The following is a 23,286-nucleotide window of genomic DNA, read 5'->3' as shown; positions in this document are numbered from 1 at the left end:
TTTTTAATATTGACTTTAAGGGCATGTTTTTAATTAGAAAATTGCTCAGCATCGTCAAAAAACACTAAATCAGCATATTGTAGAACGATAGAAGGCACGCAAAGCATTTTACAGCTTTCTGAAAAACCGCACATATTCGACGGGTTTTTGAGTTTCGGTTTGCTATCGGAGCGCATCTCGGCCCCGGCAGCACCGCGCCCCGTGGAAAGATAGTGCATCCAACCCCTGCTGCACTGCCATCGCGCGACGCAGCAGAGGCTATTGCACTATCTCTCCACGGGGCGCGGTGCCGCCGGGGATGAGATGCGCTCCTATTACTTTGAAAAAGTAATAGACCTATTGCTTTGTCACCCAAGCAAGGAGAATGCGGGAATCGTTGTTCTACGCACCACACACGCACGGTTTTCCCGTATAAAATATTCCAAGGTAATAGCCAAAATAAAGCGTGGACGAATGCGTGTGGAAGATGCCATTTGTTTTGAATATTTTCTTTAGAAAAGTTCTGCTGATGCCAGCACGTGCGGCGCGTGGAACAGCAATCCCGGCATTCTCCTCGATGCTTCGGTAATTTAGCAACTACATTCGACGGTACTCATCATGTAAGTTGCAAGCAGGTAATATAAGAACTAAAAAAGTAAAAAGGGGGTGCTTTATTTGTGATGACTTCGCTGAAACTCACATTCCCTTGTGATCTTAATGTCTCAAAGAGCACTTAGCTCCTGCAATCGAAGTTCGGAATATGCAACATCGTAGGCACCAAACGATTTTAAGAACAACGGGGACTCACGTATTTATTGTAGGCATGGCAACTGGCGTGCTTTAGTTTGGCTGCGTGCTCGGCTCATGACGCATTCCGCATTAAGTTCGTATTATGTCTTGACGCGATTCGACGGACTTCACACACAGTGCGGCATTGCATATCCCTAACAGCCCAACTATACTCTGTTCACCCTAGTTGAGACTGCAGCCATTGCCGCAGACTCGAGAGCTCGAGGTCGCTGTTTTAAAGCGTTCTTCCGCAGAACGAGCACTCGCGCTAAAAATGCACGTCTTAAAGCCAGGAGCACGGGCCAGCTCGCCCTTGTAGCTTTGGCTGCAGGTTTAGCTTAAGGGTGAACAGAGCATAGAAGTTGATCAGGCAGCCAGACTTGATGATGAGTACGTGATTGAACGACTAACGTGCACGCTGAGGATGAAACATCGGCTAGATGACAGCAGCGTCTGTCGCTGGTCGACAACCAAGGACGAGTATTTTGTGTCCCGAGCCAAGCGCGAGAAGGAACGAATGTATACTCAAACTTAAAAAAAAAAAAAAAAAATATTAGAAAGATTAAGACGGAAACACAAGTAACACAAGAAAGTGTCCACGAGATCGCTTTCAATCCCTTACTCCACCTAGCAGAAAACTGGGTTGGAGGATTCTCAAAAAAAAAAAAAAATGCGTATTCGAAAGAAGATAAAAGAAACGCTTTTAAATGAGCTAGGGAGCGAAAGCTAAGCCACAATAGGGAGACAAGGGTCTTTAGGGAAGGCCAGTCTACTCGCGCATTTTCATACCAGAACCCTTGAAATGGCGAATTTCGGACATGGTTCATTGTGACCGTATCGAGCTTTGGCGTCACAATCTTTCGCTGACGGAAGTAGTCTAGCTTCAGAAAAAAAGGCGGGGCCTAAGTGTACACTCCAGATTACGTCACCAGCACTTTGCTAGCTCCAAGCGCAGTGTGCCATTCAAAAACAACTTGAAGAAGAAAAAAAAGAAGATAAAAGAAGCGGACAAGCTTACAAGTTAAGGAGGGCGTTCTATTCATTTTGTCTTTTGTTGGCATTCGGAGACTGCGGTTTGGTCGTGCCTTGTTTCTTGTGCTGTGTTTGGTCGCTTGCCTGCAAGTTTGAAATCGGTTCAGCTTTGCCCTGGAGTCTGACGATCCCTAGTCCGTAGATTGTTCCAGCGACAAATATGTTCGAAAGTTGAAAAATGTATTTGAGGTACTGAGTACAACATAGTTAGCAATGTAATTAAGATAGAGTAGGGCAATTACACTAACGAAATGTATTTGCAAGATACCGAAATGCTACCAAAAGTACTTGAAATGCAATATCTTGAGTAGAATACTTAAGATATGCACAAGTCCTGATGTAACATCAGGCAAAGAGAGCCACCTCAGCGTTTGAGTTCTATCTCAGTAAAATGACTTAATTCTAAGCAAAACAACATTTACGGTATTGAAGGAAGCTCAATGCTTCGACGATGATCTTTGTACGCACCATCAACCATGTTGATCAAAACTGGGATTAAGTCAAGGCCCGCGACTCTGACGTGCCTGGTGTGACGTAACGACGCGTCCAGTCCATAGAGTTATTACAATAAACGCTAGAGGCTCAGCTGGCGCTAGTGTGCTGTTGCATTTTGAAGCAGACAGCAAGCAGTCAGAAATTGACTTCGCGTAATGCATCTCCATGGGAAAAAGCGAGAGCATTTTCTCTCGGCGCTCGATTATAAGAGCAAATATCACGAATAATTTGTACGTACTAGGCACATTGGAGCATTTCACAGTCACTCAGACGAAATAATTGGTCAGTTACAGCATTTTTATTTGAAATTTCTTGCATAAAAAACGGTGTTAAAACCGCTTCGTACGTGTATTTGCACTGTCGGACACTGTTAGCGCGAACACGGCGTCGACGCTTTCCAGCATGGGGAATATACGTGTTAAACGAACGAAGGACATGTAGAAAACCAAGAGAGACGGCAAGAACTACGCAGTAATACTGGAGAAGCAACTCCTTGTGCACGCAGACGATCGAAATAAATTGAAAGCCACGTAATATAATCAGATTTGCAGTAAATAAGTACTGCTTTATTTTTTCTGCTCACGAATATGTGCGAAGATGCTTGTTCTGTGTTCAAATCATCACCCACATGCTCCAAATCTTTGCAAACAGGGGGAAGCCAGAGGACAGGTGCGCAATAAAAACTGCCCAACATAGGAAATAATAAGAAAACACACCTTTCGTAGTAATCGTACTTTACTCTTTACGTTTCGAACGTTTTTGTTAACCTCTCGTAAAGATGCACAGCAGGGTCATTTTCCTATGGTGAGAGGACAGGCATATTAGCAATATATAAGCACCAACAGAATGCTGGTAAACTTTGAACACACTCTACATTCCTTTCGATCGTTATTTTGCTTAGAATCGTCGCTCGTTTCTACATACCTGCCATGAAACAGAAGTTTGGGCCTGAAATATAGCGAAGTTTAGCATCGTTCAGTGGTAAAGGAAAAAGGCTGTAACTAAAGCAATTACACTTTCACAATATTAATAAAGGTACATACTACTTGGTACAACCAAAATAACAAAAGTTATTTATGTTATTTTCCGGCGACGAGACAAAATTGACGCGCGTTTTCCCATAGGAATACACAGGAAGACTGGAAATCTAGAATGAATGCTGTCTGCTTCAATTTGCAACCGGAACACCCATAGACACTAGCGCCAGCTGAGCCTCTAGCGTTTATTGTAATAACTCTATGGTCCAGTCAAACACGCTTGGAAAATTTGACGGGAAGTTTCGTATTGATGTCCATATTTAATTCACCGCAAATTGGGGAGTCTTTTACGGAAATAAATATCACATATGACTATATTTGGAAGCTCTCTATGTGACCAGCGAAAAAAACTATAACTTCCTGATATCACCGGACATTCGATCGATGGCACGCACGCACCAATAAATATGACTTGCGAGGGGCTTATCCCTGAGGAAGTGGTGATGTTTGGACATGTGGGGTGAAATTAGCGCGCTAGTTTCACCGACATGTCCCAACTTCGACCACTTCCCAGGGGATAAGTCACTCGCGAGTCATATATATTAGTGCGTGCGTGCCGTCGATCGAATCGTCGCCTTGTCCGGTGATATCCGGAAGTTACTACGCTTTTGCGCTGGTCATGTAAAGAGGGCCTAAATAGAGTCATATGTAATATTTATTTCATTGAAAGACGCTCCAATATTTGGTAAATTAATTATAAACATCAATACGAAACCTCGCGTCAAATTTCGCAAGCGTGCTTGACTGGACGTGTCGTCTCTTCACCATAAGCATGTCAGAGCCGCGGGCCTTGACTTATTCCCGGTTTTGATCAACATGGTTGATGAAGTGTCGTACAAAAATCATCGTCGAAGAATTGAGCTTCCTTCGATACCGTAAATCTTGTCTTTCTAGAATTAAGTTATTTTACTGAGACAGCAGTCAAAAGCTGAGGTCGCTGTCTTTGCTTGATGTTACGTCAGGGCTTCCGCTGTTGCCGACGAAAACACTCTGCGTTTAGCAGGCGCAATCTGAGCAGTTGAGTTCTGTTTAATAATGAATTGCTTGTGCGGCGGTGGATTAAAAGTTCGAATATTGTGTGGATGATATTTATAAAAGCCATGACATTAATTGAACTATTTTCTGAAAAACAAAATTTTACCCGACCATCCCTTTAATATACGAACAGCTTGTTTTCGCTTTCTGAATTTTATAAATGTTTATTTTGGGAGCGCCGAATCGTATTTTGTGAACATTGACGTCAAAGGGCACATGGAGGCACTTCAGTTGTCTATTTAAAGGTCGTCTACGCGCTCACTTGACTGTAGAGCCCCTAAGAAGCCAAGGAATCGCCGTCGGTTATGGAGATTAAGTGGATGCTAGCGTACTTTTTACTTTCAAGTTCACCGGTTTTCGGCAATGCTCAGAAGGTGAAGACTTCGGTCGAGAAGGCATCAGCAACCCCGAAGCAACTTGCAAGCTCTACCGAAACATCAGCACAGAAGAAAGCAGCAGCCACCACAGGCATGCAGGCAAAACAAAAGGAAGCATCCCCGAAGTCAACACCAGCGCCTCAGCCACCAGCTCCAAGACCGTCAACCGATCCCATAATATGTGGTAAGCTGCACTTGAGTTTCATCAGGACGCTATGCAATGGTGTTGGCGGTTACGGTTTTTGGGTATGACTATTATTGGATGCATCGTGTAGAGTGACACTGTAAACAAACGATTACCATTATATTCTGCTTTGTATGTTGGCCAGATACCGGTCAAGTAGACAACAGTACCTGCTACTAATGTTTAAGGGCATGCTAAGCTATTTTAATTTTCAATTGATGCGAAATTAGAAAACTGGGAAGTGAAATAGCCTTGAGCGTCAAAAATTCTTCGAGTGAGAAGTTTACACGATTTAAGTCATTCTCCACATACGCCACAATTTTGCTGCATTTTATTTGTCCATGTCGACGTCCTAAAGGGACACTGACATTCCCCTTAACTTGCATCAAACGCCCTCATCTGATAGGCGCGAAGGAGATAACGTTAACATGCTTCGTAACACACATCAAACGTCTTCTTCACCATAACATGTGGCAAGGGGCGTGGGTGCTATTCCTTTATCCAAAAATGTGTCGGCACTTTTTAGCAATATAAGGAGTATTTTACGTCATCGTGATGAATTGTGTTCAGTTATTGATTCTTGTAGCGCTGACGTAGTAGCTTTAACCGAAACGTGGCTGTCATCGAATGTTCGGAATTGTGAATTATTTAGTTGTGATAAGCGTTTTAATGTCTACCGTTGTGATAGGGGTGCACGAAATGGAGGTGGCGTTTTATTGGCAGTTGCCGATCACATTGATTCTTTCTGTGTGCGTTTGAATAGTGATTTAGAAATAGTTTGTTGTTGCTTGTGTTTGAACTTCCAAAAAGTTATCTTAGCCGTGTGTTATCGTCCGCCATCAGCTAATCCTTCTTTTGTTTCGAATCTTCATGATGTTTTGAGCTCAATAATAGTGCGCTTTCCTTCATCTCCTATACTCCTCCTTGGTGATTTCAATTATCCTCAAATAAAATGGTCTCACCCGCATATTTTCTCTAACCCTTTCTCATCAGCTGCGGAAGATTTTATAAAGTTATGTGATGACTTCAGTTTTTCGCAGCTAGTGTCTCTTCCTACTCGAATCACTGCTACAACTGCAAACGTTTTAGATCTCATTTTGTCAACTTCACCTGAACTTATTTCTTCTGTTACTTTCATGCCGGCTCCCAGCGACCATTCGCTACTATATTTTTCACTTGATGTGCCAGCCAAAACAGCACAGCGAACTCTTAAAAAAATACGAGACTATGGTAGAGGTGACAATGACTCTATTAACGGTGCCCTTGGCCTTTTTCTTAACGATTACTTAGACCACTTTTCTGACCGTTCTTTAGAATTAAATTGGACATTGTTTAAGACGCAGGTTGAGCTCCTAACCAATAAACATATACCGCTAGGTAACATCCCAATTGTTTCGAATTCCCCTTGGTTCAATAACACCCTAAAAAGACTTTCCAATAAAAAGAAGCGCAAATTTCGTGCAGCAAAGTTAACAAATTCGGAGGTTAAATGGCTCAAGTATCATGAGGCTGCCAATGCTTATAAAAGTGCAATCGCGGATGCAAAGTCAGTTTATTTTTCTATCACCCTGCCATCACTACTAACCAACAACGTCAAACAGTTTTGGAAGGCGATTAACGGCAATAAAAACACCACACTGTCCCTGTTTACTTTATCAGGTGAACCTGTTTCCACCGATGACTGTGCAAATGTTTTCAATTCTACTTTTGTTGAATCATTTTTAAACTGTATTTCTTCAACTTTACCTCAACTTCAACAACGCGCTTTTCTGCCCATGTATCCCATCTTAATTCAAACAAGTGGAATTATAAAGATAATTGAACAGCTAAAAATATCCTGCTCCGCGGGAGTTGACGGAATTAATTCTAAATTTTTGCTAAGAACAAAAGAGTATTCTTCTATAATACTGTCTAAATTATTTGTGCAATCACTTACTCTAGGCTGTTTACCTGACGATTGGAAGGTGGGTAAAGTGGTGCCCGTGCATAAAACCGGTGATCATCATTCTCCTCTCAATTACCGTCCCATTTCCATAACAAGCATTCCGTGTAAAATTCTTGAGCATATTATTTTTTCTCATCTCGTTCAACACCTAGAATCCAATTCATTCTTTGCTTCTGCACAACATGGCTTCCGTAAATCATTTTCGTGTGAAACTCAGCCACTCACTTTCATTCATGACCTTCACCTTATTCTTGATCATGGTTCCCAGGTGGATTGTATTTTCTTTGATTTCGCCAAAGCTTTCGATAAGGTGTCACATAATCTACTACTCCATAAGCTTATCAAACTTAACATTGATCAGGGTGTACTTTCATGGATTCGCGCTTTCCTTCATAACCGATCTCAATTTGTGTCTGTGAATAATACCTCTTCAAGTCCAGCTCCCGTGACATCAGGCGTACCTCAAGGTTCAGTGTTAGGTCCCCTGCTCTTTCTTATTTTTATCAACGACTTACCTTCCTGCGTTTCGTCCTCTATTAGCTTATTTGCAGATGATTGCGTTCTTTACCGAGAAATAACTAACACCTCTGATGTTGCTATCCTTCAGTCTGACCTTGATTGTGTTTCTAATTGGTGTAACAAATGGAACATGCAGCTCAACACTAGCAAATGTAAAGTAATGACTGTTTCTCGTCTTAACTCGCACTCTACTTTCTACTATCTAAACAGTGTTTTGTTTGAAGGTGTATCATCGTATAAGTACTTGGGGATCCATATTTCATCGAACCTGTCTTGGGAGCCTCATATTCGCTACATAACTAATAATGCTAACCGCATGCTTGGCTTTCTCAAACGTAATTTTCCATCTGTCCCTGTATCTCTCAAGCTACTCCTATACAAAACCCTTGTCCGCTCAAAATTGGAACACGCCTCCCCTATATGGGATCCCGGTACCGACTTACTTACAACAGCAGTCGAAGGTATTCAAAATAGATCTGTTCGCTTCATTCTTACTAACTATCACCGTAGTGCAAGCGTAACATCCATGAAAACGTTTTTAAACCTACCTAACCTTTCTTCGCGTCGTGAGTTATCCCGTCTTTGTCTGTTTCATAAAATTTATCATCACAATTCTTCCTTGCATCAAAAATTACTAACTCCTCCCTCATATGTCTCGCCACGCGTCAAACACCAACACAAAATCGGTCTACCTGTTTGTAAAACCACTACTTTTTATAATTCATTCATCCCCAAAACAACAATCACGTGGAACCACCTTCCATCGTCAGTTGTGTCTGTAACAGATGCCATCATGTTTAAGCGTTGTTTAACCACTTTTCTAAGTTAAAATTTCTTATGTTCGTGTTTCTATTCTTAGGTTGTCATTTTGTTTTTTAGTGATTTTACTTTTGTAACCCACTACCCTCTGTAATGCCCTCGGGCCCTGAGGGTACAATAAATAAATAAATAAATAAAGGGACACTGACACCCCCCCAAAAGTTTTTTTTTCCTTTTTTGTCAGGCGATTTATTATGGTGTCGGAGTACTACCAAATTAATATTTTGCTACAGAGTCACGTATTTTTGTAGCGTGAGCTACACTGGCCGAGGTTGAGCAGTGCACCGTGCTGCGCAAGCGCGAGGAGCAGTGACGTCACACGGCGCACAGCTGGCGCGCCGAAGCCGCCACCACCGCCGCGCGCGCCTCGCCCGTCTGCGCATGCGCGAAGAGCAGTTACGTCACACGGCGCACAGCTGGCGCGCCGGAGGCGCCGCCGCCACGCGGCTCCATCGCCATCGCGCGCGCCTGACCGGGCTGCACATTCCAGAGGAGTGACGTCATAGCCGCGGCAGACGCACTGGCGCCGCCGCGTGCACAGCTGTCCGCCTTCGTGGCGCAGTAGCCAAGTCTGACGCTGCACCGGAGCCGCTTGATAGCGCCTCTCATTTTGTGCGCATAAGCTCACGCTACGTATATCCTGGCATAGCCGAGCTAAGCCACCGCAATTTTTGCCCGAAACCGAACCTCCGGCACCCCACGGAGAAGTGGAGAGGATAGAGTCAGTGGCGGAAATCACGTAGCTACACCCAACAGTGTTTTTTTTTTTTTTTATTGCACGTAGCAGACGACATGCATTCCGTGATCCGTTTGCCGTGCGATTTCTTTGCAGTTATGTTTGTTCCGCTCGCTGTTCTGTACTTCAAGATGAGTTGTTTTGTACATTTAAGTGTTGGAAATGAGTAGTGAGTGCCCGTGGTGAATTCCCCGTGATCGGCGCTGAAAAGAATACTCCCAAGATGTTGCGTGAAGAGCTGCCTCACATGTCCTGCATCTGAAAGTGGCATAGTGCGGCAGAGTGCACAAGTTTCCGAAAGATGAACGGGTCGGGATCAATGACTGGCTGCAATTCCTGTAGAACAGTTACGCGAAGCTCGGAAAGCGGACGCTACCCTATTCATATGCTCCTTGCTTTTTGTGGAAAGTGACTACATTGAGTTCGCAGGTGTAAAAATGAAATCCCATACCATTTAGTTCAGCGACGTATCGTCCACAACAATTTTTTGGTTAGTGATAATTGTTAAAGAAATGTAAACATGGCAAAATGCTTGACAAAAAAAAAAGGAAATGGTACACTCACACCAAGGATCAAACCCGTGCCCGCTGCGTGTGAATTGGACGCCTTTTCACTGAGGTACTGAAGCAAGCCGGTAGACTGTATGTCGGAAGTTTGCTGCCGATTTCCCTTCAATACATGCACTCTCGGCTTGAAGTCGGGCAGCACCACGCATAGGCCACATTCGCACCTCGTAAAGAAACCGTACGCGTGCGTATTCAACTCGAAGTGCGCACTTCGTGCTTCACGTTTGAGCGACCAATGTCTTCAGCCACGAGAAGGAACGACGGCTCGGCGACGTCTTCGTGCAATCGGCTTGCTGGCCGGGCGTGTCGTACGGGATGAATATCAGTTCTTTAGATCGGTTCAAAATTTCTCTTTCGAAGGAAGACAGAATTCGCCGTTACCGTGAACGACAGTTCTGAAGTAGAAGTCCAACGCCCGTCGTCCGCTGCCGTCCGCTAGTCCCACGATACGCGAAACGACGCCATGTTGAGAATTATGCAGTGAACGCACAGAATACTTCCGGTTGTCTGTGCTACCTCTTTTTTCTAATCAACGTATTTGCAGCTTTTTGGAAGCCACAAAAAAGGGGTTTCATGTTTTTTGTCTATTTTTAATATTCACTGTGTGCCTTCAATGACCCACGACTTTGACTAAATATGGTGGTCGTATATAAACCTTAGAAAAGTGCCCGTGACCACGGAAAAGAGAGTGAGCGCGACTCAAACCGGCCAGTTCTCGATGGGCGTTTTTTGGGCGAAAAATAACCGAAGTTCGAGCCGCAAATTCTGTTCTGGGTAGTTGGTCTTTCATATGTCACGCACAACTAAAAATTTCGGCGAGCATAAATACCCTGTCAGTGTCCCTCTAAGATTTGAATACCGTCGGTGTTCCTTACATGATAGAAAAATTCTCATGAAACAGTTTAATGTTTCGCCAGTTGTGTATAGCTGTAGTTGTACTTTCATTTGTGCTGTTATCCTGCTCAGTTGCAGAGCAGCCCGAGCGGTTGCCAACACGATGGAGAACAGCTAAAGGTTTATAATAACGTAGCGTCATGCTTGACCAGAAAAGCCAGCATTTCACTATGAAACTGCATCCGCCGATCCACATTGTATAGAAAGCACCTTAAGTAATGCCTTACACGAGTGCTATCATTTGTTTCTCATAACAATGTTAGCCAAGTCAAATTAATTGCAGAAAAATAGCATACGGAAAAATGAAACGCACCGCCTGCAAACTCTTTCTTATAAATATAGTATCGACCAACACACTGTTTACAAACAAGCACGCGTTTGCCCAACCCAGGTGTGGGCACTGTACCTGCGCAGAGACCAGGTTCGCCTGAGGCATCTGCGCATGCGCAGTGCCAACAGCAGTGCAGGTTGGCGCACTGCTGTTGGCACTGCTATCCACTTATCGATGGCCCTCCGGCCCGCTATAACCCACCACAGCTCCTCATCCTGAATCACTGAGTTACTTTCGCAAGCGCGATCCTAACACTTCCCCCTTCTAGCCCATCATACCTATAATGAGAATGCGGTGGGAGCTACGTGCCCGCCGGACCAATCAGCCACCTCCCTCTTATCAGCTGACCCAGCTCGCTGCGCGTGGGTATGGGCGGGGAGAGTGATCACGTGACGAAAGAGGGACGTATGACTGGTCCAACGAGGATCAGGTTCCGACGTGGTCGCAGCTTACGGCCGGTCCAAACCAAGCAGGAAAGCGGTTCCCGGAGAAATCCGGGGCCGGGGGAGGGGGGGGGGGGGGATGACATCAACGGCAGACTTGTACCGTACACATTACAAGTAATCAAATTACTTGTAATCGATTACTTTTTTGGAGTAACTTTGTAATCAGTTGATTACTTTTATTAGGCAGTAATCACAAAAGTAATCTGATTACTTTTTGAAGTAATAAAAATTACTTGTAACCGTTGCTATTTTTTCACGGGACCCCCCGACATATTCACAAGAAAACGTGGGAAAATGAGCGACTTAAACATTGAGCGACAAGTATTGCTTAACAAAATCTAGAACTCCCTAAGCTTCCCCCCCCCCCCCCCCCCCCCAATCTGGCGAACGGCCAAATCATTAAACTTCTTCAAACGATTTCTATGCTTGTCTCCTCATTGAGAAGGTGAAAAGATCACGAAGTGGGAACCCATTTTTTTCTTCTTCAATACCTCTGAAAATGTGAAATGTAGGTTAGAAGTAGTTGTTATGCGTGCTAAAGGTGTAAGTCTTCATGCAATAAAGTAATCGTAAAAGTAACGGTTACTTCTTTAAGTAATGTCCAATTACTTTTGCTGTCTCGTAATCAGGTAATCTAATCGAATACTCTCTAGACAAGAGTAATTGTAATTGTAATCGATTACTTTTTTGTTTGCAACGTGTACAAGACTGATCAACGGTCACGTGACGTTTTGCGGTCCAACTCGGGTTAGACGATAGTAACCTAGGTGTAAGAATACAGTCCGCCAAGTGCAAAAGCTTATTCTTCTTACTTTTAGAGTAACAGCTCGCAAAACATAACCCAGAGTGCGGAAGACTTCCCAAAATATTGCTCTAAAATGAACTTTCTGGTCAAACCCGCATCCGTTCTGCCCAAAGGCTGAAGCCACGAGTGATGTCAAACCCGGGTTAGAGGCTGGTAACTTAGCGGCAAAAAACAACATCCCACTGAGAGCAAAACCTCATTCTTCTTACTTTTAGAGTTGCAACTGGCTAAACACGACCTAGAGTCCGGAAGACCTCCTAAAATATGGACATAAAATGAACTTTTTGGTCAAACGCGCATTCTTTCTGCCAAAAGGTTAACACCCAGAGTGATATAAAACCGGAGTTAGAGGCTGGTAACCCGGCGATAGAACAGCGTCCCACCAAGTGCAGCTCCGTCTCGCGATCTCGCTGGCTTCCGCAGTGCTTTGGTTGGGCGTGCCTGTGCGTTCACGCTTGTTTTATCAAAGGCAGAAAGCTCGCGCTGAAGGCGGAGCTTCTAGTCTCAGCTTAAGGGTGAACGGAGTACTTCTCTACTTCCAGCTCACTACCCTCGACCCAGAGTAAAAAAAAACTTCAGAATATGGCCTTAAAATTGACTTATGGGACAAACACGCCTCCTTCCTCCTGCATTCATGTTTTTCTTTAGCTTAAATGATTGCCTCCCATACCAATACCGAGCGCTTCTGCGAATAATTTAAAAAATTCTAGAACTTGCGTCGTTAAGAAAAAAATTAAAATATTTACGGGAACAATCTGCAGCCACCGCGGACATCAGAAATTTGCAAAAAGACAAATTAATTGCCACACTAATCACCTCGTGATTACTAACTCATTTTTGGCCAAATTTTTATTCTTCCTCCTCCACTACTAATTTTTTTTAACTTCTAACATTAACTTTAAGAATCCCTAGAACTTGGGTAATTGAGAGAAAAAAAAAAAAAAAAAAGAAACCCTTTTTGGAAACAAACCACCAGCCACCGCGGTCATCAGAATTTGCAAAAAGTTACTGGTTACTAAACTAATTCCCTAATATTTACTACTTTCCTATTTGATACGCTAAACTAAACCTATGGTTCCAATTCCAAACGTAGTGAGCCTCATCAAAAAACCCTAGAACAGTCGATTTCAGGGCGATTTGAAAGGCGTGGAAAGCGCGGGCGGGCAGTAAAATTACCACTTGTGCAGCAGGCAGAAGGCCGGCGATGCGGAAATGCAGATGATCTCATCGTTCGCGCTTTTGCGGCCAAATGTGCGCACACACTCAAACCCACGCGCACATAAACACAGGCACGTACGCATTCACGTATTTACAACACAGGCAGGCACACACACCCTCGCACGTATTGTGGGATTCGCTCTTTTGGGGGGTCCCACTAGGAAACACAAAGGAGGTTCCTTGGGTCCGTATAAAGACGTGTTTATTGACTGCAATGTCAGCACGCTTCGCTCTTAGACAATGAAAAGTCTGGGCGCTGGCTCAATTGCCAGTATCACCCGGTCGGTTTCCCGCGCTGCCGCATTAGACAGATTCACGGGAAGTCGGAGGCCCACAAAGAAAAACCGAGCTCCGTAGAGCCAGGGCCTCCGCCGACGAGAGCCCCTGGCCCACCTTCGGGACCAGCTTATGTAGCCTCGGAGAGTGGACGCGCCCGGGGAGGCCACTAGCAGTCGCGTCCATTATAACTCTCAAGGGTGTGCCGAAGGCGCGTTCACCCAAATGGGCAAGGGAGAGCCGGATTCGGCCTCGTGGTTCCTTGTATCCGGGAGGCCGCCGCCATTGGTGACGATGACTCCCACGGCCTGCTTGAAGCTAGGCCTGGATAGGGATAGAGGGGACCCCATGGTTCCCACACTCCCCCCTTCTCAAGGCTAAGGTAGGCCTAAAAATAAAATGGCCTACCGGCTCTCAAAAACAAAATAAAAAAAACCGAAACGCTAGAGCGAAAGAGCATGCCGCGAAGAAAAACAAAGAAATAAAAAAAAAAAAAAGATCAGCGCGGTACATGCTGAAAAAAAAAAACGCTAGCTCGCTGCTTGCAAGTGGACCCCGGGTGCAGCCGGACTCTGCAGCCCACGCTTCTTGGCAGGCTTACCGGGAGCAGCGTTGAAATGTCCGTGTAGTGGCATGGCTTGGGCAGGAAGGACGGCCCGGACACTCCACGGCGAAATGTTCGGAGGATCACGGAAAGTACGGTGGCTGGTCGTCTCTCCTTGGGGACGCACCATGTGGCACGGGCACTGTCACCGGGTCCGTGACGCGGATGCGAGCTGCTTGTCGGCACGGGCCACAGCTTGGGTCCGAGACTGGATGCCACGTGTTGCTGGCCTGGCGACGAGTCCAGGCAGCGGGAGGGTGGCTGCCGCCATCTTGGCCAGCAGCCGAGGAGCCGGATCTGGACACGCAGGCCGGCGACGCTGCGGTGACGGCGACGATGACGCTCCCCGGCGTCGATGGCACCTCGGTGTGGAACCATGACTCAGGAACTGCCGGGCACTGGAATGCAGCCTGCGCTCTGCCCCCCTCTCCCGTTTCTTTCCCCAAGAGGAAGCTTCGGAAATTCCGAGCAAGGTGGAGCCGTCCAACTGAGGACACTCGATCGACCAATCTCTGGGTGTACAAGGCCCCAGAGATAAAAAAGAGGCAGAGACAAAGATGCCTTTTCTGCCGTGAGTCACGTGCGTCGCACTGGCTCGGCTCGCGAAGTTATTGTGAAAATAGTTCCACGACTCCGCTTATGTGAACACGGATGTCCACAAACCAAGCTGACTCGCGTCACCCCGGACAATGGATTTGTTGGTGACTGATCGACTAGGCAAAGTTCTTCGTAGCTGCTTTTGCTAACGATGCCTAATCGCTTCGATTTGCGGGCGCAATGAAGTGTCAAATGCACCACCCTGTCCTTTCTTGTGATATTGAAACGATGCAGGGCTGCAATCGGGCAGGCTCGCCAACATTGTTATTTTTCAAACATGTTAGCCTTTACCTTAGGCTAAAACACAATTGCCCGTGGCCAGGTATAGCACAGCGACCTAACTTCGAAAAGTCTTGGAGCCGCGTGCTGCCCTGGCCAACGCGAACAAAGGAGAGCACCGAATTCCCAGCCGCGCGGGACAGCCCCCTTGAACTGCAATGTTCGTAAAGGCCAAGCGCCGTAGCACGAGTTTATCCGCATCAGCAAGAACAGAAACCGATCCCAAATAAAAAAGAAACCCCGTGCCAATAGCAATACCAGACTATTTACGGCACCGATCGGCAACAACACGAGTTGCTCGACCCGGCGAGTACGCTGCCCGGCTGCCAAAGCCCGTCTGGGTGATTTCAGATAAGATCGACCAAAGGGTGGCTGGTCGACATTTTTAAATCAACTGATGTTTTTATATGACATTGTCTAGTGTCTGGTATAAATGAATCCACACTTAGTTTTGACCAGAAAAAAAATTTGGAGACAAGAAAAATCGTAAGGCAGGGAGAGGTGGACAATTGCAATAACGCGCACTGATGGAGGGGGCAAGTTTGAAAGTGAATAATTAAAACAATAAAATTAGGAGAATTTATAAACTTTTTACAAACAAACTATGGGTACAACTTGCTTGTAATATAAAGTAGTAATATTTATTAAAAATTTATTTAGTTTTCTAAAAATTGCCAAACATGCCTGGTCGAACGACAAATGGCAAACTTTGGAAATCTGTATCTCATGAAATAATTTAATCATTATTACATAACTTGCAGACATTATTTTACTAATATATGGCTATTATTGAAAAAATAAATAAGGTATCTGAGTGACACAATAGTTACAATATATTTAGGCAAACATGGGAAACAAATAAAACAAAGAAAAATTCCAATGCGAATAAAAAAAAAACACCACCTTCGATTTTTTTTAAATTGGGGTACCCTGTTATACTCTATTTCGGCATTCATTTCTATTAAAAACATGTTGCATTATTGCACTGTGAAAGAAGACACAACTCCCCAAAGTAGGGTCCTTTTTCAAAGCCTACACTTAGCAGTGTCCTATACAAGAAGTGACTCTGAGTTCCAGTTTCATGAAACTTGCACAAATCTTTTATATACATTTATTCAGATGAGGTCATTGATAAAAAGAGCGATCGGTCACACAGTAAAAGGGAGGAGAAACTATATACAGCATTTTACATAAGCGTACAAAGTGGTATCATATTAGAGACTAATGATTTGAGAAAAGATGATGCAGCGTGAAGTTGTACCTTCCGGTATATTTTACATCTAGAGTAAAATAAATAACTTTACTTCCCCACACAAAAACAAAGATATAATAGTAAGATATTTAGGTTGGCTGTGTATTTACGATTACAAACAATTTCAGGTGACGGATGCCATAGTGCCTAACTGGAGCAGCTTCGATGCTCTCGGTGTACGAATGGATCGTGGCAAGCCGATATATTTTATCCTGCTCGAGGATAACATTTTGGGATTTTTTTTATAGTGATCAGATAAAAATTATTAGTAACCACCAACATTAACAGTAGGTTAAATACCCCGTGAAGAAAAATGTGATAAATAAGATGTCCCTGCATTCAAAATGAGCAGTCCTTGGGAAATCAAATTCGGCACTTTACGCTAAGGTTTTCCTCGCTGTACCCATTTATTAAAGTTGCTTCCAAGCAGATCCGACTGTCCGTGCTACATATACGTCACAGGTCCCTTCTGTTGATGACTTGCTGAGCCGCCACGCGTGCCAAGACTGAATGCCAGGGAAGGCGCGCACCGTCAGCCACTCTTCTTTTCTTTGTTCACGATACCGAACAACCTCATTTTCGTCCAGATATACAAGATGCACGCCTTTCAGTTTCTTTGATAGAACGCTCACCATTGTCCTGGCCGTCTGAATTGCGCTTACTGAACGTTCTCTCAGGTTGTTCAGCGTGGCCTGGTGCTTCACGAGTCCGCCAACTCCGTCACATGCAATTTTCCCATGTCCAGATGCAGAAAATAACCACTGGGCTTGTGGGCAATCGTCCTTTGCAAATTGGTGAAGCTGGTAGCGATTCTTGAAATGACTGGCGGCGCCGTCACTTACGTACGTCACGTACGAGTATACCGCAACGTTGTCTTCAACCCACTCCTTCACTTTTTCTAGAGCCAAGCAAGCGTGAGCGGCGTCGTGACACAGGTCCTCACTGATGATGGGAAAGCTGTTTGTAGATTTTCTTGTCGTCACTACACATGTAAATATCGAAACTTGCTTTTTTTTCCAGTGATATGCTTGTACTTCGTCAGGAAGCACGATGGTCCAGTTTTCAGCAAAGTCAAAATGAAAGACAATGCTCCCGCGTTGCATGCACTGTTTTTCATCGTAGATCGCTTTACCTTGCGTTTGCCGGATATGGTTGTGAAGTACCCAACTTCCAACCGTCACTTGGATGACTTTTAGGAAAGTCTCAGGTTCCAAAGTTTTTTTCACAAGGTCGCCGGACTCCCATGTTGCAAGCACAATCTCTTCATCTTCCGGGATATCAAGTTCCTGGAGTGTAAGAAACTGGTCTTTTGGGCAGTGATCACAGTCTCCTTGAAGGCACAGTTCTGTTGCTGGGTCGCACAGAAATGCCGAGTTCATTTCACCAGTGTTGAATGTTGAGCCTGTAACGTTCTCTAGAGCGGCAATACAAAGATAATAATTGGCGCAGCGCACACAAACGCACACTTCCTGGTGTGGAATATATTGGACCCATCTAGGGCGCAACGAATAAAATTTCGTTAGCCCAACGCCGGAATCGGGATGCTTGTCTTTGTATATACGGAAGGCCTCTCGTATTGAGCGTGTCATGAAACGCTTTGGCACGAACGTTTTCTCTCCGTTGAGCATGACAGAGATGACGTCCTTCTGGCTGGGACTTTGGCGCGAACATTGTAGCTCGTCTTTCGTGAAGTACTCTAGGGCAGCAGACAGGTTCTCAGGGCTCACCTTGCACCTCGTCTAAGGATCCGGCTCATCCCACACGCCATGCTTTTCTTTGAGTTTTCAGGATTTACTGATGAGGTACATTGAGGCCTGTGGAATCATCTTTTGAACCTCATTCTTCGTCAGTGTTGACGGCAGGAGTGTAAGCAGTTGACAACGTTCCCGGAGAGAGGTGGCGGTTTCAAAGGCCTGTCGAAAGTTGTCCACCCACTCAGTGCATGTGGAGCATGTTGGTTCGAACGACCCCGATGGTGCGTCCCTGTCGTACGCAATACGTAGCCTTGAGCGTATATTCTTGACAGCAACCTGCTCCAGTTCTCTCTGCTTTCTCTTGACATAGGCAGGCCTGTCCCGACTTCTTACGACGCTTGGTTGTCTCAGCGGCGACACATCTGTAGGTAGTATGCTGCGATTTAGATCTTCAATTGCTTCTTCAGCTGGCACAAATATGTCAGGGCACTGCTCTGAGCTTCGCATCGAGATCTCCTTAGATATGTGCATGAAGCAATGGTAGCACAGGTAGTCCGTCGCACTCACTTTGGTGGAACAGTCAGGCGGAAGAATTTGCTTCAACGAGTTTAGGTCCAACTCGCCAACACTTCGAAAATTCCGCTGCTTTGGTATAGTCTTTTTGTGTTTGCAAAAGTAATCTGCACAAAACACTCGTTCGGAGCTCCAGGACGTCTTCATAATGTATACATAAATAATAGAAATTAAACCCCAACTGATGGCATATAATTGCCAAGTGAAAGAACTACTGGGTGCACAAGTGACAAGTCCGAGGCTGAGGAGCTCACTCACTGCAAACGTACATTTGAAAAGAGAGGTCACAACTGAGGCTGTCGGCAAAGCTTGATCCACGTCAAAGAAAGAAAGAGGGAAAGTCTCCAGACAAAAAATTGTGATCAGCGGCCTTCGAAAAAGACTTTCCGGAATCGCACTGTCGTCCCTCCACGCGCTGATATGAAAGCAGGGTTGGGCAGAAATACTCAAAAATGTATTTGGAAATACAAATACTGGGATACATTAAAATAGTAGCTAAAATAATGATACTGAAATATATCTGTAAAAGTGTATCGCGATACGTATCGGAAATACATTTTAAATAGCGGCAAAATGTATTTGGAAATACAAATACAGGAATACATTTTAGGGAGGGCAGAAATATAAATACAGAAATACTGATACTGCAATACATTTTTCAAACTTGTTTGAGACGCCAAATTAGATGAAGCTTGAATTTGGAAGTGGAAGTTTTTGATTCTGAAATTGCTTTCCCGTAGGCTTGGCGTTTTGCCTTGAAGCTAGTGATTTCGGACGACGAGTAGTCTTCAGTGGACTCAAAAAAACGTTCCATCAAAGACTGACCGCGGTCCCTTCCCTGACATCCTGTCTGTCTGACGAGGGATGCGAAAAGACTTCGACCTCTATATATTCTATGTCACCCTAAATTCCATCAAAATGTCACCATGCTCCTGTCCAATAAGGACGTCCCTGTCAACATTTATCACGCATGACGTCACGGTGGACTGAACTGGTATTCTTTGTCTGTAGGTGTGGCCTTGAACATGAAACTTTACCGCGTTGTTGTATGAAAGGACAATACGTGCTTTCGTTGTAGGTTACCTCGTTGAAGATCATGCAGAAAGTGTCATTTGGAATTTTCGAGAATAGTGGACCACATGAAGCATCCTGGAACACATGTCTTTTGTTACGGTTGATAAAACGATACGGTGGCATCCCTGTTTTGAAGGTCCTTCCTACCGAACCTCCGCCGCCGACGCATGGAATGCAATCCTCAAGTTTCGTCTTGCATACTTCAGATAGAGACCTCGTGGATTGAGACCTGATATATTGCCGTCACAGGTACGAGCTCTCCGAGAAACAGCGCGCTAGAGACGAGTCACAGGTGTACGAAGTCTGGGACGGCACAGCGAGGCCACGTCTGACCTCAGTCCTGGGTTTCGGATCACTAAAGCAGCGGGTCACTTTCACGTCGACCGATGACGTACCATTAAGCCGTGCAATATTACGGGCGCAGCCGCAGACACATTCGAATATGTGTTGAACTTCACTGAGTGAGTCATCCTGCTATTTCAAGTCAACCACCGCCAGGCTCGTGCTGCAACGGACTGGCTCAGCTCTGCCCGCTGGGTGTACTGTATACGCTCAGGCAAAAAAGACGGTTAGCAGCGGGCTTTGGATGCCAGCAAACAATGAATCAAGACACCCCCACCTAAGGACCTGCGGCACAAGATCCTCTGACTCCACTCCTGGCACGCCACCTGGTTCGAGTCCCCAACTAAGCAATACTTCTCAGAAGAGAGAAGAGGAGGCATAGAAAAAGAGTTTGGAGAATCGGAAGGAACCTTGGTCAGCATGGCAACAATGCCCCAGCATCTCCTTGACCCTAATATCCTCAGAAGTAAAAAAAAAAAAAAAAAACATTCTTTCGGATTTTTTTTTTAGGGGGGAGGGGGGGGGGGGCGGTATTTCTCAAGAAATGTAACGAAATACATTTCACCCTGATTGTATCGCGATACAAAAAAACATTCAAAATGTATTTCGATACAGGAATACAGATACTAGTGAAAAAAAGGTATCGCGATACAGAAATACAGATACGAAATGTATTTCGGAAATACTATCGCAATACATTTGTATCGCGATACTGCCCAACCCTGTATGAAAGCACCCGAGCTTCTACCACGTGGTTCATGACACAGCCTGAGCCATGTCGACGACCGGTTCGCAGGGGTTGGCGGTGGGGTTACGTTGATGGTCACTCGGATTAGCCCTTGCTGTACTGAGCTACCGCCTGCAGTGCCTTATCGCCGGCTGGTGTCAACAACGAGAACACACACACCCTGTCTACACCAAAACTACAAGCGTTCACCGCACACGCGTCGCCGCCGCTTTTAAGCTTTTGTGAAATTGCTTTCTTTTGCCGCGGAGAACCGCCTTATCTTAACTACGCGCCTGAAATCCTTCCAGGCGGGCGTTCACAATATCAAGCGTTTCGAGAAATGCCCGTGGAGTCGAACTATGGGAAAATTCGGAGCCCGCGATGTCGATATCGTCGCCGTTGTGTTAGTACGCCGTCGCGTACTGCAGTCCCCCGTTGGGGAAGGGAGGGGGGGGGGGGGGGCGGTCTTACTACGATAACATGGCGACAGCGTTTACACTCTATGTATTTACGCGAGGCTTGAGTATTTGGGGATAATGCTGCCGGTTGGTGTGCCCCTTTAGAACATAGAACATAGAACATAGTTTTATTTGAAAAAAATACATTTTTGAAAGTACAATAGCGAGCCGGTGAAAGCCTCAAGGGCTTGTGGACCTGGCTCGGCAGGTGGCGATACAAAAGAAAGACACATTGTAGTAAGGTACGTTCTAAAAAAAAGTTGAAAAAGTTCTCTGACTTTCAAAATTTACAGGTTCTCGGAATCACAAGGTACACTTGTAGGGCCATAAAAGAAAAGAAAAAACTTTGATAACCATAACCATAAAAAAACAAAAAACAACAACAACAACAACAAAGCTTAACCTCACAGTTCTAAATTCCGTAAAGCCTTCCTGAGCTTTTGCCTCGAAGTTATGGATAGAAAGGATTCCGGTAGGCTGTTAAATATTTGCGGAACGTAATACACTCTCGTGCGCTCACCATACTTCGTTCTGATCCGCGGCATTTGGAAGCGGAGCGATGGCCTCATAGGTCGCTGCGCAATGTAGGCTGTAATAAAACTAGAATTCCAGAAATGACGGAGCACAACAGTTTCCCTAAAAAGACCCCCGAAGGATGGCAAACAGAGCTCTTGAAATATAAACTCGCTTGAGACATCTGGCCTGTCAAACGAAACACTTTTCAAAATACCTCTTAGCAAGGAGTCGATTCTCGCACGCCAGAAGAGGGAGCACCCCATAAAGATGGTAACACCGTATCGCAAATAGCTGTAAGCCAATGCATGCGTTACCATTTTTCGCACAGAAAAAGGCAGAAACATTTTAATATTATACAGACAGCATGCAACACTTCTTAATTTTTTACATAGATAAGTCATATGCGTGCACCAGGACAAATCACTGTCGAAATATATTCCTAGGTATTTAACTGTTTTCACATATGGAATAGTTTCGCAATCGCACGATGTGCAACTGGAAGTGTGCAGCGCTACTGGGACGGAAAGTTCGACATGCTTCAGCGGGTGCCTAAAACAGACAAGTTTTGTTTTCGACACATTTACTTCAATTAAATTTGCCCGAAACCAGTCCATTGTAGAGATAATATCATTTTGAAGATTTTGAATGGCTACATGATAATCTAGATGATCCGACACTAACAGCGTGTCATCGGCGTATTGAAAAATTTTACATTTAGAAATAACAGCGGGTAGATCGTTCACGTATAAATTATAGAGTAATGGCGATAGAACTGAGCCTTGCGGGACTCCAGCAGTTAAAAGGGCCTTACTGCTCTTCCGATTTTGAACCACCACCACTTGGGATCGACCTGAAAGATAGCCTTTGAGGAGTGACAGAAACGGACCTCTGAACCCCACTCTGTACAGTTTAGAACAGAGGACGTCATGACTTATGCTGTCAAATGCTTTCGAGACATCCAAAAACACTGCACACGTAAACACACTGTTATCAAAACCAGTATTCAAGAAATCTCCAAAATCTTCCAGTAATGCCTGAGTACCCCGCTCTGCAACAAAACCGTACTGACGATCGGAAAGTAAGTCGAACCTTTGACAGAAGCTAGTCATTGCCCTTAAAACGTGTTTTTCCAGCAGCTGCGAAATGCATGATAAGATTGAAATGGGACGATAGTTCTTGAAATCATTCGTCGCCCCTCCTTTGTGGAGCGGTTTTACAATAGCAATTTTCATTCCCGTTGGCCAATTTCCGGTTGCAATTATATCATTCAGCAGAGCTAGAAGTACATTTTTAAGTTTTTCAAAATTTCTACGTAGATCCCGTATATGAATTTCGTCAATGCCAGAAGACTTTCTTTCCTTGGAAGAAAATAAATACTGGCGCAGCTCGTGTTCTGTTATCGAAGGGAGATACGCAGAAGCTAGATTGTAGTCGTGCAGCGTAACAGTTTGTGCTCTATCACTATCTTGAACTGCGCTTGAAGTGCGAGAAAAAAAGGCATTAAAGTCCTCAATGATTTTCTGCGTAACTGGCGCAAAGGACTTATTTATCACGTCATCAATTGAGCGTTTTTTTGTTCCACCCCGAATCTGATTAGCTAACTGCCAAGTTTTTGCTACGTCAAAACGGTTTCTTTCAAATTCTCCCCTAAAAAACCTGCGTTTTGAGGAACGGACCAAGGCGCATG

At 44.8% G+C, this 23,286-nt stretch overlaps 1 protein-coding gene across 1 annotated transcript in view; it reads left to right on the top strand.

Moving 5' to 3' along the window:
• Positions 1 to 4,672: 4,672 nt before the first annotated feature.
• The window catches only part of LOC115317367, a 52,872-nt gene continuing 34,258 nt past the window's right edge, over positions 4,673 to 23,286 (top strand). The window contains exon 1 of the mRNA XM_040212955.1: positions 4,673 to 4,928. Coding sequence (XP_040068889.1) covers positions 4,673 to 4,928 — 256 coding nt within the window. The remainder of the gene's footprint in view (positions 4,929 to 23,286) is intronic.

This window comes from Ixodes scapularis, unplaced genomic scaffold (assembly GCF_016920785.2).
Source record: "Ixodes scapularis isolate PalLabHiFi unplaced genomic scaffold, ASM1692078v2 PGA_scaffold3__209_contigs__length_174095766, whole genome shotgun sequence".
Lineage (NCBI taxonomy): Eukaryota > Metazoa > Arthropoda > Arachnida > Ixodida > Ixodidae > Ixodes > Ixodes scapularis.
This window is presented reverse-complemented; position numbering and strand designations above follow the sequence as displayed.